The sequence below is a fragment of the Barbatula barbatula genome, assembly GCF_947034865.1.
Source record: "Barbatula barbatula genome assembly, chromosome: 14".
Classification (NCBI taxonomy): domain Eukaryota; kingdom Metazoa; phylum Chordata; class Actinopteri; order Cypriniformes; family Nemacheilidae; genus Barbatula; species Barbatula barbatula.
This window is the reverse complement of record NC_136777.1, coordinates 20473152-20492059: the sequence shown is the minus strand read 5'-3', so window position 1 is coordinate 20492059 and position 18908 is coordinate 20473152. Positions and strand designations below refer to the sequence as shown.

General features: G+C 41.2%; 1 protein-coding gene across 1 annotated transcript; it reads left to right on the top strand.

Moving 5' to 3' along the window:
• Positions 1-17141: 17141 nt before the first annotated feature.
• On the top strand, positions 17142-18588 carry LOC306903394 (hydroxycarboxylic acid receptor 2-like; the record flags this gene model as incomplete). The annotated part of the gene is made up of 1 exon (XM_079472516.1): positions 17142-18588. The coding sequence occupies one exon, from the start codon at positions 17142-17144 to the stop codon at positions 18024-18026; it is 885 nt and encodes a 294-aa protein (XP_079328642.1). The 3' UTR covers positions 18027-18588.
• Positions 18589-18908: the final 320 nt, after the last annotated feature.

Genomic DNA, 18908 nt, shown 5'->3' with positions numbered 1-18908 from the left:
TTTTCATTGTTTTGACATGATGATGTTAATTTATTATGATTAAAAAGTTAATATATATTTAGGTTTTTTCTTTTTTTAAATCTATCAATATTTTTACAATAAAAATACATTAAGAATGGACATTTTTATGGTGGCTTTTAATCTTGCATCAAATAGTGAACTGCATACTGTATGTAGACTTGCATTTACAGATCACCAGCAATAAATATTTTGCTACTACTAGTATTGAACTACAAGAAGCAAGACAGTTGCAAGCCTTTGATTAGAGTTATTTAAAGCTTTTGATTGGACAGTTAGGTCCTAGAGATGTGGTGCCAACAGCTGCACCGAGGGGGACCAATTCGATTTTTTGGTCATGGGGCCCAAAATTCCTGGCGGCGCCCCTGTGAACAACTTTGACATGCCTTAAGGATTGTAATGCCTTCACTTAATTTATTTTATTTTATTTGTATTTACTTTCTTTATTGTATTTGTTCTACTTAACTGTATTAACTATGTTCTGCACTTTAGTCTCCAATAAATAAATGAACAAAAACCAAATAACGACTCTGTTTTTAAACATTTCATTTTGGAATAATTTCCCATAATCTTTTGCGCGCGAACGCTTTGCACGTGCAATGTACAGCCGTCTGCCGTGATCAAGTGCATGCGAACTGCAAAGCTTAATATCTTAATGGAAATGGATGCGTTTGTGCTGTTCACTCCCACTAGAGTCACACCGAAAGAAGAGAACATGACGGTTGAAAATATTTCAAAAATATTTCAGCTAATATTAAACAATTCCTTATTAACGTTTACATACAATACTTTACAGTCGAAGTTTGTTAACATTAACGTTATTACTTTTAATGTGACATTCAAGTGTACAGTAAAGTAGCCACAGCTCCTTTTGGCAGCAGCAAATGTGTAAATCGGAAGTTAACCAGTTCATTAGGCTCCCGAATTTTGACTACAACTCCCCTCGTTGAAACGGCTGGGGTACTAGCTAATCCTAACTAGCTAAATCCTATCATCTAATGCTATTGGATATGGCGAGTCATAATTGGGAAGTCATTTTTCAGCACTACACCCCCAGCTTAAATTACAGTGTTGCTTTATGTAAATTCATAAAAGATGTTCAGTTTGTGTTGAAACTGTGAGGTTTTTATATAGTCATTTGCACTATAACTACTGTACGTTACAATAGTTTAGCTAAATTAACCCAGTAAACTGCCAAATGATTGTAGTCATGTACCTATGTCTATCTAGGGAATTATTTAAACTATGCAGTTTTTGTTTGCATTACTGTTTTTGACCATAATAATGTGGCAGTGTTCCCCAGAGAGGATGGCCACTTCAGTTCTTTGGATCTCAGGGACCAGGCCCACTACGAAGTACATGGATCTGGGGCTGCACCCAATGCAAGTGTTGTTAATGTCCCTGCTTTAGGGCCACCTAATGCACCTTCCTCAAGCAGCCAGTATCGTTTTGCCAGGTCAGCAAGCGTAGCTAGTACCTCAGTGCAACCCAGGGCCCAGTCTCTGAAGTACTTTACAACATAATCTATTTATTTTATTGACTTGCCCCTGGCAATAAAAGTTAAATGTTTTAAATGTACTCTTGTATTATCGTTATGAATGACCCTAAGTGAAATTATTATTAACTTCAGGACAGTCAACCTGGGAGAGTTACAAGCCGGTAAGCCTGTGAACAGCAGAATGGTGGTTGGAAGATTCACAGAGCAGGAAGCAACTGTCCCCAGTATAACTGCCAAAGTAAGGGAAGCCATAGGAAGCAATGCCCAACTGATTCTGACAGATCACAATGGAGTTGAAATTTTGGACTCAGAAAGGACAAGAGGTGCTTTCTTTAATTTACCTTGTCAGACTGTTTCTAGGTAACCATTAGTCTTTAAATATATCGTGGGCTTTAAATTGATGCATCAACTTACAATACAATACAATACAAATTGTATTTATATAGCACATTTAAAAACAACCAGTGTTGACCAAAGTGCTTGACAAGGCCAGAATAGACAAACAATAAAGTAAAAATAAGAAGCACATACAAATATTAATACAAGGAAAGGTCAATGAAAGCGGAAACACAATAGATGTACCCACATTTCTACAGACACAATCAATGCGCTACTTTTGCTTCTATTTTAGATAAATATATGTCCTATGCAAATAGCCATAGCAAAATTTAGAAAACAAACTGTTAATAATACATTATTTAATATTATAAATATATTCATAATATAAAATAGAGAGATTTATTTTCAATTTATATATTTTTTATATGTCATACGATAGGATACATTTGCATATTAATCTGTCAACTACCTATTCGTATTCATGTGTCAGTCTTAAAGTTTGTTCTGGGGAAAGAGAAAGTTATACAGGTTTAAAATGACAAGAAGATAAGTAAATGATGACACAAATTTCATCTTTGCATGAACTGTCACTTTAAGAATTACATCTCATTCAGATACTTTACATTTGTGGAAATCATTTAGGCTCCTTTTATTGGAAGCAGAACTTGAGAAAAATCATGGCTGTACCAGAGGTTGACTTCCAGGCTATGCAACAGAAGAAGCGAAGAATCTCGTAAGTTGCAAGAGGTTTCTGTTACCCCTCCTCACTGTTTTTATTTTCATATCAGTCACCATAAAAGGCTTAACATGAGCATTGTCTCATTTAAAAGGCTGCGTCCTATGGAGGTCAAAATTGTAGGCTGCATATGTCATATGTTTTATTTAAGATAAGCTGAAATGAGATGACCATGATGATGAATGTATTAAATTCAACTTTATTGTCATTAAATTTGAATCTAATCTAATACATCGTGGCCATCTCATCTTATATGTAGCCTTCGAATGCGACATCTGAAGGATGCAGCATTTAAAATAAAAAAATTGGTCTAATATAACATATTGAAACAGACTTAATGAAAGTGAGTTAAAGAGTGACATTCATCACTCTCAGTGAATTCACAGTTTGTCCAGACACCTTCATGTGTCTTTACCATTCCCACAGCATGTACATTCCTAGTTATTTGGTATCTTTTTTAACAATTAATATTTTCATGTTTCCTAGACGCAGAGATGATGAGGGTGGACTGGACAGTGTGTTCGAAAAAATTGAGGAGGTTGTTTTGGCTGCTCAGAGTTTAACTAGAGTGACTTCTGCTTTCCAGGAACTCTCTGACATTGTCCATCAAAACAGGAAGACCACATTAGCACTCACTGAAGAACAGTCCAGTAATGTGAGAGCTGCCTTTACCTGTCTGGTTTGCAGAGGTTAGTTTTGTCCTTGAATAGATAAACAAATATTTATGTTTACTTTTGACAGGCACTTTTTGTTCTGTCTTACAGTGACTTACAGTGCGATCAAGCAATACTTTTTTACCAGTATGTGTGTTAACCATGATAGTGTGATAGCACGTAGGGAATGACATTGATGTTTGTGATCTAGAAAGATCTTGATTTACTCTTTCTAAAATAGCTGTTGATCAGAGCACAGCTTTTTAAAATCTTTTATCAACTTTAAAAAAATCAAATTTAGCTGTTTTGTCATGCACTTTCAGAACTGTGTTATTTTTTTCCACACTGACAGAAATTATGGAAGATCCTGTATATGCAGCATGCTGTGAGAGCTTGGTGGGATGTAGATCCTGCACTACTTTGTGGCAGCAGAACTCATCATTGTGCCTGAAGTGTCGAGAGGATGATTTTTCCAGTAAGATTCACAGGGTCACTGGCCTTTCCGAAATAATAAATGTAGTTAAAGAACTAGCACAAAGAGATTAAATGTATTATTGCTGGAGTTATTATTTCCACAAAGCCTTTTTGGTGTTGTGTGATATGTAAAGGCAAAATGTTGTTTGTATTGTTGTTACAAGATCACAGAAACTTTTAAGTTGAGAAAATGTGTTGTTCATTGTATTGTACTAAAAACGTTAGAAATTTGGTAACATGTTATGACAGGCTCGTCTGTGAAATGCCACATTAGTTTCAAATGTATTTGCTGCTGTTGTTTTTCGAAAATAATAATATAAAGTTCATTACCAGTTTGTTTACAATTTTGTCTGTTTTGTTTCCTAAATTCAGCAAAAATATGTTTTCCTGTGTAATATAGACATGATGAAAGCAAACAACGGCATTGGAATGGAATTTCTTTAATTAGTATTAAGATGGACAGTTGACACTTAAAGTTGCATTTACACAGAGCTTTCTTATTATATATTACACATTTAGCAACACCTCCTTGTTACATCCATTAGGTAGATCAAAGCATCCTTGAATGGACCATGGTTGTAATTCACAGCACTATCAAAAACAACAAAAAGATCAGGGTAATATTGTGCGAAGTGCTGTTCTGCTCTCACTCTGTCAACCTCAGAAAGAAAAGGATCACTTCCGGATGAAGATGTTCTGGTAAGGGATGATCCCATGTCCCTGTCATACATGTCAGCTGCTACTGTTGCATCTGGTAGAAGATGTGTTGTGATTTTTCTTAGTGTTCCAGACCCTGTGAGGTAATTTGGTATCCCCTTTCCTTTAACAACAAAAACATGTTAAAACTGTATAAAACCAGTTACTGTAAATACATTATATGGGATGTGTAGCATACCTGGAATCCTGTGAGCATTCCATGAATTCACAAATCTGTTAATGCCAATCTGGCACATGTGGCAGGTTAGGCTGGATGTGCAGAACCTCATTAGGTTGTCCTCCATATCTATTGCTTCCTGGTTTTGTAGCTGCACCAGGGCTTCCTTTAGTGGGTAATTTACCCGGTTGTTGATTTCTGGCCACATCCTTTCCACTGTGTGATTCTGTTAAAAAATTAAACAAAAAAGACATGGGTAAACTAGAGAAAATAAAGTAATGCTGTGGATGCTGGGCATGTTTTCACAAAATGGTTTATCGTAACACTAGTTCTAAACAGAAATAAAAGTTATGAGTTAAAAGTTTAATTTTAAAACCTATTCACAACGCTATTAAGAGCAATATCAAAGAGTGGGTTTGATTTTGTTGTAAAGGGTGATGTCATAAAGTTCACTGATGTTTGCGAATTGGTCTTAGTGACTTCTCCTGACTACCCCTAACTTTTCACAGATTTGGAGCTGTGATTGTAGAAGTAAAACACTTTGTGAAATACTCAGAGAGAAGCGATTTTGGAATCCTACAATTAGTACTGACATGCATTTTATTTGTAAAATGTTTTTCCTAATCACTAAATTAGGAGTTACTTTGAGCCTTAAAATGTTTTGTGAATACAGGCCCTGCAATGCAGCAAAGTAGTAGAGCATGTTTATACTGGGGTACACCTCAAAAAAGCAAGAAAATGTGTACTTAAACGAGAGTTATTGGATTAATATACTTTAATACACTACTTTGAAGCACCAGTGTAATGCAGACTGATGGCTTGTAGATGACTAGTATTACCCTTGTTGACTGGGTTTGGAGATACGGCTCTCTTTGCAGGTTGTATCTGTATTCTGACAGCCTCTCTTGCATGTACAAGGAGAGGTAAAACTCTTTGCCATGATCCACTCGAAGCTGATCCCACATTCCATAATGTATAACTGCAGGTCTACATAATGAACAATAACGACATGCTTTTGGTATTACAATTAATTTAAACATACTCTCAGATACTATAATTATAAATTACACTTACCTGTACACCACTTCATAGATGACTAAATTGTTTTTTACAGGCATTGTTGCATTTGAAACTATTTTCTTGCTGTATCCATCCACAGCAATCACATGAGTTGCTCCAAACATGACCAATTTTTCATTTTGGTCCATGTGTAACTTGTGTCCCATATACTCTGCATTATATGGGGTTGGGTTAAAGTTACGTATACCCTACAGATAAAGCATAGGCTTTAGGCAGACATGTACATGACAAACATAATCCCAATTGTAACCCTACTTATTTAAACATACCTGACGCCGTTCTTCATGGTATGGGGCATGGGCTGCTCGCAGAACACGTCCAATTCTGACTTCCCCTGCATGTACCCCAACTGATGAAAGGTAGCCTGCCACACACTATATTATGTCTAAAACATGTATATATCTAATCAATGGCACGCGCACACAGTATGTTTATTTTTTCTCCACTCAGTGTTGTTGTCATTTGCAAATTATACATACCTCATTAGCTGCTCGGGAGACTGCAAGTTCAAGGTCTGAATCAGAGGTGTATCCTTTTCTCCTAAGATTACATTTGGCAAGTAATCTTCGGATAGAGATTTCAGAGTTTCCTCCCCTGACGCCCATTTCTCGTAATAATAACACACATCGTTATTTGTTTTTTGTTCCTTTTTTTTATTGGAATTCCCGTTTCAAGCTGAAATAATAAAAAAATATATTTTTTTATTTGTTTTTGCGCATACAGTAAAACGGAAAAACGAAATATCGGCTGTGTTTTTCTTTTTCCGGTTGTTCTTTTGAATGGAATAATCAAATGATCAGATGATACACGGACCAACTCCATTTGTTGATGAGCGTCAAGAACTGGAGCAAAATGACAGACACACAGAACCAGCAACATTCATCTAAGGTGCATGCCCTGATCTGTAGCTCAGATGCAATGGCTCGTCCCCGAATTCGAAACTGAAAACAATTGAATGGCATATACTGTATGGTTGTGACTTTTGCTATCATAAAGGTGGGAGATCATACTCTTACACATGTCCTGAACCTTCTCTCAGATGCGAATCAGAGCATTTTCAACATGCTATGGCTGCAACTCCTCAGCAGCCTGTAATGGGAGTGAAAGGTCCCTCTCCTTTAATGAAACTAGCTAACTTTCAGATGGTTAATGGGTTTTTACCTGAAAACCAGCAAAGTGTTTGCCTAGGAATAACACTGCAGCTAATGACATTATGGCTGGATTTGACTGATCGTGACAAACCATGGTACATTGGCACAAAATCTGTTCTATGCTTTACCATTGCTTTGTGGCGTTCTTTCCAAGAAATATTGGAACCATCTGTTCCTTATTGTTTTTGGTATTTATTCTCTGCTTCAGGAAAAGATATCAATGGTTGAGGTTGATGTGTAGAGAACGCACTAAAGAAATGTGTTAGGGAATTTCAGAAGTTGTATGGCAAGGAAAATATGACATTTAATGTGCACTTTATTGACACACATTTCTGCAAGTGTGAGAAACTGGTGACCTTTGTTTGCTACATCCACCTTTTCTTTTGAATGGCACCCTCTTGAAGTTTTTTAATGGAATCACACAAGTCCAACAACAGATAGTCAAGAGATTCCTCAAATGGAGAGACCTTACAACCAAGGCTGACAAGTACACGAAGAATGCCAAAGACATTCTATAATATGCAAGAAACAGTTAAATCAGCACAACTGTCAGAGAAAGTTATGGTTTTTGGTAATCCTCATTCAGTGACAATCCAGTACGTTTTGCTATAGAGGATCTTTTTGGTATCAGGGTACAGCAAGGCCTTTATTGTGATCGTTTTCTTATTGACGCTGTACTTTATCACACAGAGACTTAACAAGGCTTCAAAAAAGAAACAACTCTCTTGTAGAATTAGCTGATGGCACATTATGCAAGATTCTGAATTTTGTGGCATTTAATCCTAAAAGTTGTAATGAACAAATAAGTTGTGTTTTGGTGAAGGGACCTTGTAGGTCTGGAAGACAGTTTTGTAGGGATTCAGACCTTTTCCAAGTTTATCCATGAGGTTAAAGCAGGGGTGTCAAACATACGGCCCGCGGGCCGTATCCGGCCCGATAAGGCGTCCAATACGGCCCGAGGGAAGATTTGAAAAACAATACAAATATGAAATAATTTGAAAGTTTATTATTATTTTAATTAATTTAAAGTTTATTAATACAATCAGGTTTTCGCTGCCATATTATGTTTTGTTTTATTAAATTTTTTATTTTATCATTGATCATTTAATTGGGCTTCTGCCGGAACCCCTAACAAGCATGCGCATTCTAAAGCGCCGCCTACATTTCGAAAACAAAGTCGGCTAAGTTGTGCGGCAAGGACTAGTGATTTTAAAATGTCCAAATAAAGAAAACTGACGGAAGAAGACGTATTTCTTCTGTGAGTTCAACGGTAGGCCGGTATGTTTAATCTGCTCACAAGCCGTGGCTGTGCAAAACGAGTAGAATATTAAACGGCACTATGAGATATACGCAGAGAAATATGATAAATACACTGGACAACTTCTAAAAGTCAATAATTTAACTTTAGCCTCGGAAAAAAGCAGTCAATGTTCACAAAAAGAACAGAGACTGATGAAGCTGTAACGCTATTTGATTGCCAACGAAATCGCAGCGGGATCAAAGCCGTTTTCAGAGGGAGAATTCATCAAGAATCGGTAATGAACATTAACAAGTCCAACCTGCGCTCTCGACTCACAAACAGACAGCTAAATGACATCATGAGATTGATGTGGTTGAAGAAAAGAGATGTCAGGAATTAAAATCATAATGCAGATGCGATCTAGATCTTTTGTTGTTAAAGGGAATTTCTAGTAGGCTATATATTTAATGTTCATATCCAAAGTGAAGTTGTACTACTGTACTAATTGTTAAATATGTTAAGGCAGTTTTTCCTATTAGTGAATTATATTGTATAGCTTGTATGGTTCATATTTAATGTGACCGTCTGTACACAAATAGAGTCTGTTGCATTTTTGTCATTACTAGTTTAAAAAGTATCTGACAAAAAATATTCATATTCAAAGGAAAGGGTTTTGATTGCCTTTACCAAACAAAATAGTTTTTTCAAAGAGGAATAAGAGTGTTATTGAACCGTTCTGAGGATTTATTAAATGCACCTTTTACAGAACAGTATGTCTTTCTAGTTTTTTTGCTAATTCATTTGTAATTTGGTGCAATATGGTTTAAAAAAGGTGATTCGGCCCGCACATTGTCACTTTTCTCTTCATCCGGCCCTTACCCTAAAATGAGTTTGACACCCCTGGGTTAAAGTGTCAAACACTATTTATGCAGTGTGCTGTGGTGGATGAAGTACACAAACCATGTACTTGAGTAAAAGTAGATATACCCAAGGTAAAATATTACTCAAGTAAACAGTGGCCGTTCTACATTGAATTGCACCCCAGGCGAGACCACCTTTGAGCGCCCCCTCCCCGAAAAATTATAAATACAAATAAAACACACACACAAATTGATGACAAACTGTCATATTTTTTATAACAACATAAGTGAAAGAGAAAATTCGTGGCAGCGCGAATATTCGCCAAAGTTCAGATTTTTCTACGCTCAATCGCCTCATTCGCGCGAATCGCACCGCGAGTAGGTCATCGCGTCTTTGAATTGACTTAACATGTACATCACTCACGTTTAACGCTTCATTCGCGTTCGGTGTGAACACCCAGATGTGAACTATCCCCTGCGTGCGCCGTTCCCCTTTCCCCTTCACACACACGGCACCTTCTTGGCATGCAAGGGCGGCAATTTGCCGATTCCCCACACAATTAAGGAATGATAGATAATAAAAAAACTGCTTCGCGGCGGCCCTGAGTTTTTTTTACTGCTCGTGCCGGTGCCGCCCCCCATGTGACATGAAAAAATGCCGCCCAGGCGACTGCCCGGTTCGCCTGTGCCTTAAACCGCTACTGCAAGTAAAAGTAGAAGTGCTGCCATTAAACTTTCACTTGAGTAAAAGTACAAAAGTATTTGCTTTCAAATGTACTCAAGTATCCAAGTATGATTTGTTTTTATGGCTATAATGTCCTATTCTCATTTTTGTCACAAGACTCTTGCTTAACTCAGTCTATGTGAAAATTCTAATGTCACTCTTGGCACACCAATCTATTAATAAAATTACATTCATTAGTCAGACAGACACTGATGTCTATTTAAATTTTCATAAGGCCAAAACCTTGAAGCCAAACAATTTCCTTTAGAACTAAATTAAATAACAGGACTTGTGAGCAGGCAGTTTCAGTTTAACATTTATTTGTAACAGTAATCCAAGTTTTTATTTAAACTTAAACTTGCAATGGAACAAAAGGATCGTAAAAACAAATGTGTACTGATCTAAGTGGATTCACTGAACCGTATTACAGCACATTCTCGCTAAGTAATTAGACGTTTCTCCAACTTTAATTCTTGAAAGCAGACTGTTGGTTATGTAAGTATCTAGCCCATCTTCATTCCTGATAAATGAGACAGGTGTATTCATCCTCTCTCATTCTTTTCACTCAGAGAGGGCACTTAAAAATAAAGACTCGTTCTTTTCACTAATTTAAAAAAATCATGTAAGGCCATGGGTGTTGTGGCAAGATTCGGTAGTTTCTTCCATGATTGAATTCATAAAGACATTGGCAGTCAAAATGTTACGCTGTTGCAGAAAGTTGCACTGAATCAGATGTGATGTTGAATCGTATGTTCGGGCTAAGTAGACAATGTTACCAAGGCGACAACAGGGGCAAAACAAGTTTAAAACAAAGCGCAAGATTTTTTCTTTCGGCCATTCATGTGTAGACTATGTAACTTGTACATTTTAAGATTTCTTTTTTGTTGTACAGTGTATCTGATGTTTATACTGTTGTGGGGAAGAATGGGAATATTTTTATGATATGCAGTATGTTTTTAATGCGTGATATTTCAATAGCTCAAAAATTCATTTTGTTGTTGAAAAGAAAAATAAACCATATATTGTTCTTATAATTGTAGCAAACCAATAAAGTCAATGAAAAGTACACATTTTGTGTCTGTCATATATAAATATGATGCAAGTAAATTCTCTGAAGTGTTACAAAAGTACGCTTTCTTTTATTTATTATATTTGTAATTAAGCATATATTTAACACTGAAAGTATGCTTGTGTATAGTGCATTTTTTTAAAGTGTTCTTCTAGTACGCATTTTACAAATGTATTCAAATTCAATTCAGGATATATTAATTGCACTTCGAATAAGCATGTTGAAAATACAAATGCATTATAAATGTACTACTTGAACTATTCTTTTTAATGTTTTACACAAACAAAACAGGCCACCAAAAACTACTAGATCAACACCCAGCAAAACGTGCAGCTCCTACCCGGCATGACTTAGCTTTTTTAATGCCGAAAGTGGGCTCTCACTGAAAACTTGGTGTTTCAACACTGACGTGATCAAGCAAATGAGTTTATATTTAACATTCATATGGAGTTTAGATGTTAATTTAAGGTAAGGGTACAGGTTTCGTAAGACTTAAAATTCGTTGGAATTAAAAAAAAATCTAACATGACAAGACACGTCACATACTTGCGTAAGATCTACATTGGAAAACAGGATGAATTATGTTATACAGTCACACACAAATCAGAGACAAGGCAAGAAGCAAGAAAGAAAAAAGAAAGAAAGAAAGAAAGAAAGGGAAAAAAGAATGTTGGAAAGCAAAGAAATAGACCACAAGAAAATCTAATTTATGTTGAGGCTTGTTTTCTCACAGTCTGCCTACATCTTGATATCCTTAGTTAGGAGATCGGAGTCTACTCTGGTAAGTGAAAATTTTGGATCTAATCCAACTCTTTATCTTAGAATTATTTTAGAATTTAATATAAGATGATAAAATTTGTTGTATAATGTACTGTTTTGTGAATTGTTCATCAACACTAATGGGTTACTTGCACCCTTCTTCAGTTAAAGGGACGCTCCACCGAAAACGAAAATGTTGTCATGAATTAATCATCCTCAAGTTGTTAGTAAATTGTAGGCTATAAATGTTTTTCTCTTGTAGTAGACAAATGTAATGTAAATGTAAATGCATTGTGTTCGAACAAAGAAATGTATTAAGGTTTTTGAAGTTAGGAACTTGAAGTTAAGTAATTCATGACAGAATCTTGATTATTGGGTGGAGTATACCTTTAAGAGAGCCTGTATGCTAGCAATATGTTAAAAGTCAAAGTTACAAGTAAATATGGGCAATTCTACAGAATTGGTGAAAAATCAGAGTTGAAAACATTTGAAAAGTGCTTTTTCCCATATTTTGTTTATGTATGCACATTGTATAATATCAAAGGGACACATTTCTAGGAATTGCACAGTTAATTTCAGAAAGTTTTGGAAAATTCTTTCTCTCCCCAAATTTTGTCACTACCGAAACACAATAATGTATAATTTAATAAGAAGGAAATTTATCATACAGATTTCTAAATTTAATATACTTTGACCACATCCCATGTTTGGCCATGACACACACATTTTCAGTAGTGATGGTAATGTTTTGGTTCTGATCACAATATTTAATTTGCACAACTGAATCAGACTTTCAACATTTTATGTTAATACAAATAACTAACTCTGTTGCACATACGCAGCCAGCACATATAGCAGACACACATCTGACAGTAAATATCTAATAGAAAACCTACAGCTCACATAGTATATCCCTACTTAAACATACTAAAATACGTCTCGGTTACGTCTGTAACCTCCGTTCCCTGATGGAGGGAACGAGACGTTGTGAGAGACTGACTGGGGTTTGATCTTGAGAACCTACCTTCTCCGAGATAATTAATTATAAAACGACAATGGGCTTGGCGAATGGCACGCGCACGCCAGTCTCCGCCCCGTACATACGGGTATAAAGGAAGATGTTGGCAGTCATTCACTTACCCTTTGTACTGAGGAACCTGAGAGGGCACTCCCGGTCACTGCAGTGGTTTGGCGCAGCGTTGTGGCACGAAGACACAACGTCTCGTTCCCTCCATCAGAGAACAGAGGTTACAGACGTAACCGAGACGTTCCCCTTCAGTCTGTCTCTCGACGTTTTGAGAGACTGACTGGGGATCTGTCTAAACGCCACAGCGCTTGCACCGATATCACGACCTCCAGCGGAGCGACCCTGACTAGGCTAGTGAGTCACAAGAGTGCTACCGCGAGATGTAATCTTCCAGTCATACTGAGAAGCCTGTACTGACGGCATCACAGACAGATGTCCGTAGCCGAATCCTGGGGAAACACTGCTCTCCTCTTTGAAGAGTGTGTTACGGAGGCCACATCCTATCCGGAGGGGAGGTTACATGTGGAGACACTAACATGGTCTCACCGGTGGGGAGAACAACATTCGACAACAGGTGTCAGCCCGAGTAGGGGGACAAATCCAGGTGGGATTACCACCGGCGGGGAGGTTACAGATTAACCAATTGGGAAATCAGGAGTGAGGAAATCAACACACAGGACGACCCAGAGGGGAGTCACTACGTATGGGGCACTAGCCCTAGTACAGGGGTCTACCTGAGTAGGGATGACTCTACCTATACTGGACCTGGTTCCGACAGACGGCCCCGCTCCGTCTGTTACCAAATGCCAATGCTCAGTGATGGATGGAATGCCTATACTTCGCCACGAGAGGGGAAAGTAGGGAGGCTAAAATAGCGCACTAGTCTCACCTGGTGAGGGGAGAAGGCGCTTTCGCAGGCATACGCCCAAACCAGGAGTCCGTCTCACACGCCGGGGGCGTTAAGGACATGGGCTGCAACTGGTTCCACGTGGAGATTGTAAAATCTCGCGAAGGTACTGGGTGTAGCCCAACCCACAGCACTGCAGATGTCTGCCAGAGAGGCACCCTGCGCCAGTGCCCACGAGGAGGCCACACTCTGAGTGGAGTGGGCCCTCACTGCAAGCGGGCATGGGCGATCTTGGGACTGGTATGCCACCTGGCATCCACAATCCAGTGCACAATCTCTGTTTGGAGACAGCCCTCCCCGGGTGCTGTCCTCCGTAACAGACAACCCGTGTGCGGTCCAGATAGAGACGCAGCGCGCGTACTGGACACAACACATTTGAGGCTGGGTCTTCCTCCCCTGAGGGGAGCGCCTGCAGGTTCACCACCTGGTCCCGGAAGGGAGTGGTGGGAACCTTGGGCACGTAACCGGGCCCGAACTCTAGGCACCCTTGGGACACTGAGAATGCCTGTAGGTCCCCCACCCTCTTGATGGAGGCAAGCGCCGTCAGGAGTGCAGACGGACCCATCCAGTTGAGGAAGACTAGCAACTCTGAGGGGCTCAAACGGGGCCGTACCAATGCCCTGCAGGACCACGTTAAGGTCCCAAGAAGGTACAGAGCGCGGTCGAGGTGGATTCACCCTTCTCGCGCCCCTGAGGAACCTGGTGACCATGTCATGCTGACCGAGAGACTTACCCTCCACGAGATCGTGATGCGTGGCAATAGCAGCAACATACACTCTCAACTTGGAAGGGGAGAGATTACTCTCAAGTCTCTGCTGTAGAAAAGCCAGCACCGACCCGATTGAGCAACTCCGTGGCTTCTCCTCCCTGGGAGAACACCAGGACGAAAAGCGGCGCCACTTATAGGCGTACAGCCGCCTAGTGGCAGGGGCTCTAGCCTGCAAGACGGTCTCCCGGACCGCTACCCTTAAGGTCTCTTCGTCCCGTCCAGGGGCCAGGCATGGAGGTTCCAGAGGCCCGGGTTGGGGTGACAAACAGCAGGTCCTTCGTCAGGGGAATGGGCCTGGGGGGGCCGTCGTCAGATCTACCAGATCTGAGAGCCAGGTCTGGTTGGGCCAGTATGGCGCCACTACCAGAGCCTGATGCCCCTCTTCCCTGACCTTGCACAGGACCTCACTTGGGGGAAGGCGTACTTCTGCTTGTCCCGCGGCCAGCTGTGTGCTAAGGCACCCGTGCCGAGGGGACCCTCGGTCAGGGAGTACCAGAGCGGGCAATGGGTGGAGTTCGGGCAGGCAAACAGGTCCACCTGTGCTTGGCCGAACCGCTCCCATATGAGCTGAACTGCGCGGGGATGGAGCCGCCACTCTCCACGGGGATTGCCCTGACGAGAGAGCCCATCGGCTGTCTGGTTCAGGTTGCCCAGAAGAAACGTGGCCCGCAGGGACTTGGTCACCTGCTGACTCCAGAGGAGGAGGCATCGGGCGAGTTGCGAAAACTGCCGTGAGCGTATGCCGCCCTGGTGATTGATGTACGCCACGGCAGTCGTGCTGTCCGATCGGACTAGCACGTGTTTGTCCTGCACGAGGGGCTGGAGCCTCCTCAGTGCCAGATGGACTGCTAGCAACTCTAGGCAGTTGATATGCCACCACAGTCGGGGACCCATCCAGTGACCCGATACTGCGTGCTCGTTGCACACCGCACCCCACCCTTGCAGGGAGGCGTCTGTTGTTATTACGACACACCTCGAAACCTGTCCGAGCGGAACCCCCGCCCGGAGAAAGGTCAAGTCTGACCAGGGTAAGAGAGTGCGAAAGGCACTGAGGCTTTACCGCAATCCGCCTGGTGCCGGCGTGCCACGCCGTCCAGGGAACCCGACACTGTAGCCAGTGCAGAAGTGGCCGCATGTGCATCAACCCGAGAGGGATTACCCCTGTCGAGGACGCCATGTGCCCCAGGAGCCTCTGAAAGTTCTTCAGCGGCGTCGAGGGATTCTGTCTGATCAACCTCAGACAGCTCAGCTCGTTGGTGAGACGTGCTGACTTATGGACAGAGTCTAGTTCCATACCGAGGTAAGAGGTGCTCTGCACGGGGGAGAGCTTGCTCTTCTCCTGGTTGACCCGAAGACCTAGACGATCTAGGTGCCGAAGCACAAGGTCCCTGTGCGTGCGCAACACATCTCGCGAGTGTGCCAAGATAAGCCAGTCGTCGAGATAGTTTAGCACTCGCACGCCTTGCTCCCTGACAGGAGCTAAGGCAGCCTCCACTAGTTTGGTAAAAACCCATGGAGACAGGGCCAGACCGAATGGCAGGACTCTGTACTGATACGCCCTTCCCTCGAACGCGAACTTGAGGAACGGCCGGTGTCGGGGGAGAATAGAGAGTTAAAGTACGCGTCCTTCAGGTCAATTGCCACGAACCAATCCTGGTTACGTACCGAGCCCAGGATGCGCCTCTGCGTCAGCATCCTGAATGGCAGCTTGTGCAGGTGCTTGTTCAGGAGGCGCAGATCCAAAATGGGACGCAGCCCCCCGCCCTTTTTGGGCACGATGAAGTACGGGCTGTAAAACCCGGCCGACATCTCGGTTATAGGGACGTGTTCGACCGCACCCTTCGCCAGAAGCACGGGGGAACTCTCTCCTCGCACCGAGGTGTACAGAATGCCCCGAAATTTGGGGCCTGCCTGATGACAGGAGATCAGAGGAGTCTTCCACATCTGATGCCAGCAGGCAGCTATCCGATGCAGCGACAGAAATGGAGTCATCATCCCTGTAGAAAGTCTTACCACTACGAGACGGCCGTCTGCCGCTCGTAGGGGACGAACCAGGTGAGCGTAAAGGGGTATGGATGGTCCGCGAGCATGAAGTCCCCAAATCACCCCCGCCGCTCGCCAAAGCGATCAACCGCGCAGAAACAGCGGCTGAAGACGCCTGGGAAGCAGACGGGGTGGTGGCAGCGCTCTAAAAGAACGTAGCCAACCGTGACCGCAACACCCTGATTGCCATGTCCGCACACACGAGACATGCCGAATCAGTGAAACCTGCCTCAGCATGCTTGAGCCCCAAGCAAGTGACGCAGGTATCATGGCCGTCAGACTCCGGGATGAGTCTGTCGCATCCAAGGACACAGCTACGAGACATGCTCGTAGCCGGAGGGACTTACCTCTTAAGGTCTGTAGCCTTCTGCCGAAACACCCAGGGGAAGTCCACCGAAAGGACAAGTCCGCTGCTCCGCATCATAAATCCAGCAGGTTAAAATAGGTCTCGAAGTCGAGTATCGCGTGTTGCATTAGCAAACACACAGGTTACGAAGAACAAACGATGAGTGAATGACCGCCACCATCTTCCTTTATACCCGTATGTACGGGGCGGAGACTGGCATGCGCATGCAATTTTCGTTTTATAATTAATTATCTCGGAGAAGGTAGGTTCTCAAGATCAAACCCCAGTCAGTCTCTCACAACGTCGAGAGACCGACTGAAGGGGAACAAATGATTTGCATAACTGTATGGATATTTGTTTATTTCCCCAAATAAAGGATTAAGTGTTTCTTTTTCTCACTACCGGAACAAAAGAAAAGCTGTCTAAAAATAATGTCTAGGTGCTAACCCAGTGCTAAACAGACTTTTTTACTGTGCATATATACATTAACATACAGTAATATAACTATACATTTTCAGAAACTACAATGACAACAAACGCTACTGAAGAACAATGCAATACAACCCACAAACTGATGGCATCCGTCCTTCCTCCAGTGCTCATCATAGAGATGTTTCTCGGTCTGCCTGGCAATATCATGGCATTGTATTATTTTTGCAAATATATGAAATCCTGGAGGACCAATGTCACATTCCTCTTCAACCTAATTCTGTCCGACTTCCTGCTCCTCCTGAGTCTACCCTTCCGCATCGACAACTTCATACGTGGTGAGACATGGCTATTTGGAGACGCCTGGTGTCGTATTAATCTATTTATGCTAGCCGTGAACCGTTCAGCCAGTATTGCGTTCATGACTGCTGTGGCTTTTGATCGCTACTTTAAAGTGGTCCATCCGCATCACAAAATCAATTACATATCCTCAAAACAAGCAGCCGGGGTGGCCTGCTTCATCTGGGCCGCTGTGATAGCGCTGAGGATCCCTTTACTGGCCAACAACCTTCTAAGCACGGGACAGAACCACTCCCGTTGCAGAAGTTTCAGTAATTATGAAAAGCTATCACCAGGTCTCCTCCTGCATTATATTGTGTTTATTTTTGAGTTTTTTGTGACGCTTATGCTCCTGATCTTTTGCTCTGCGCGCATCACCAGCATCTTACGTTCTCGACCAAGGTTGAACGGAGATAAAAAGGGTCAAAGGGCCATTCGGACTGTTCTGGTTATCGTTGGGGTTTTTGTCTTCTGTTTTTTCCCCAGCATTGCCACAGGGCTGACTGTTCTCATGTTAAATTCACATAGAAATAAATATTGCAATGCTTACAATCTAACAACTGAGTTGTTCAGTATGTCCTTAGCATTCACATATCTAAACAGTGCTCTTGATCCAGTCATCTACTGCTTCTCCAGTTCTTTATTTCACAATTATTTGAAAAGAACTCTAAACTGGACCGGTATGATATAGCTACAGGTCCGCAAATGGGACAGGACACCGTCACTGAGAACTGGACTTTGATTGGACAGGAGTGATGTGAAATGGGGTTGATCAGGCATTGGACAAGACTGCATTACATACTTAATGTCAATACTTTCTCATAGTTAAAAATTATGAGAATCAGGTCACTGCATTATGAGTTTATTCTCAAAATGCTTTATTCTAAATTTTACCTTATTCTTATTTATATTATGACTTTAATATCGCAATGCATTTGCTTCGTTTTTATATATTACAATATTTACAACAACCATGCAACTTAAAATCATTTTACTCATAATTGTACTATTCTTAAACTATTCTTTTTAGTAATTTTTATCTACATCTGCTTGCCTGTATATATTGTTATATTAATAAGCTCTGTACTAGTTTTATTGTCTTAAAGAATAAGGCCATGTAAGCATTGTCTTTATAATGTTATTTTATGGCAAAACGTTTCCAATTAAAATGTATTGCTCGAATATACTGCTCATCTGCCTGAATGAACATTGATGCTTTTTTAATAAAGTGCACTGAATTTCTTGTTGTACATCCCTCCAAACCATCAAGTCAGACGTTATTTCATGCGATTTCTTAAACTATTAAATTACTTAATTGTTAAGATATTATGACCTAAGTCTTGAAATTACTTTTTTGATTTACTTTTTTATCTAAAAAATATTGTGACTTTAATTTAGCATTCTGTTTACGACCTCGAACCGAGGTAAAACAGAGTGTACCAAGACCTGGGCGGGTGTCTGGCGAACTGGATCGTGTAGCTGAGATTAACCATCCTCACTAGCCAACACTATGGGCTGTGGAGCTGTTACCACACCCCGAGACACTGCGACATGGCGAGAGGAGCAATCTACA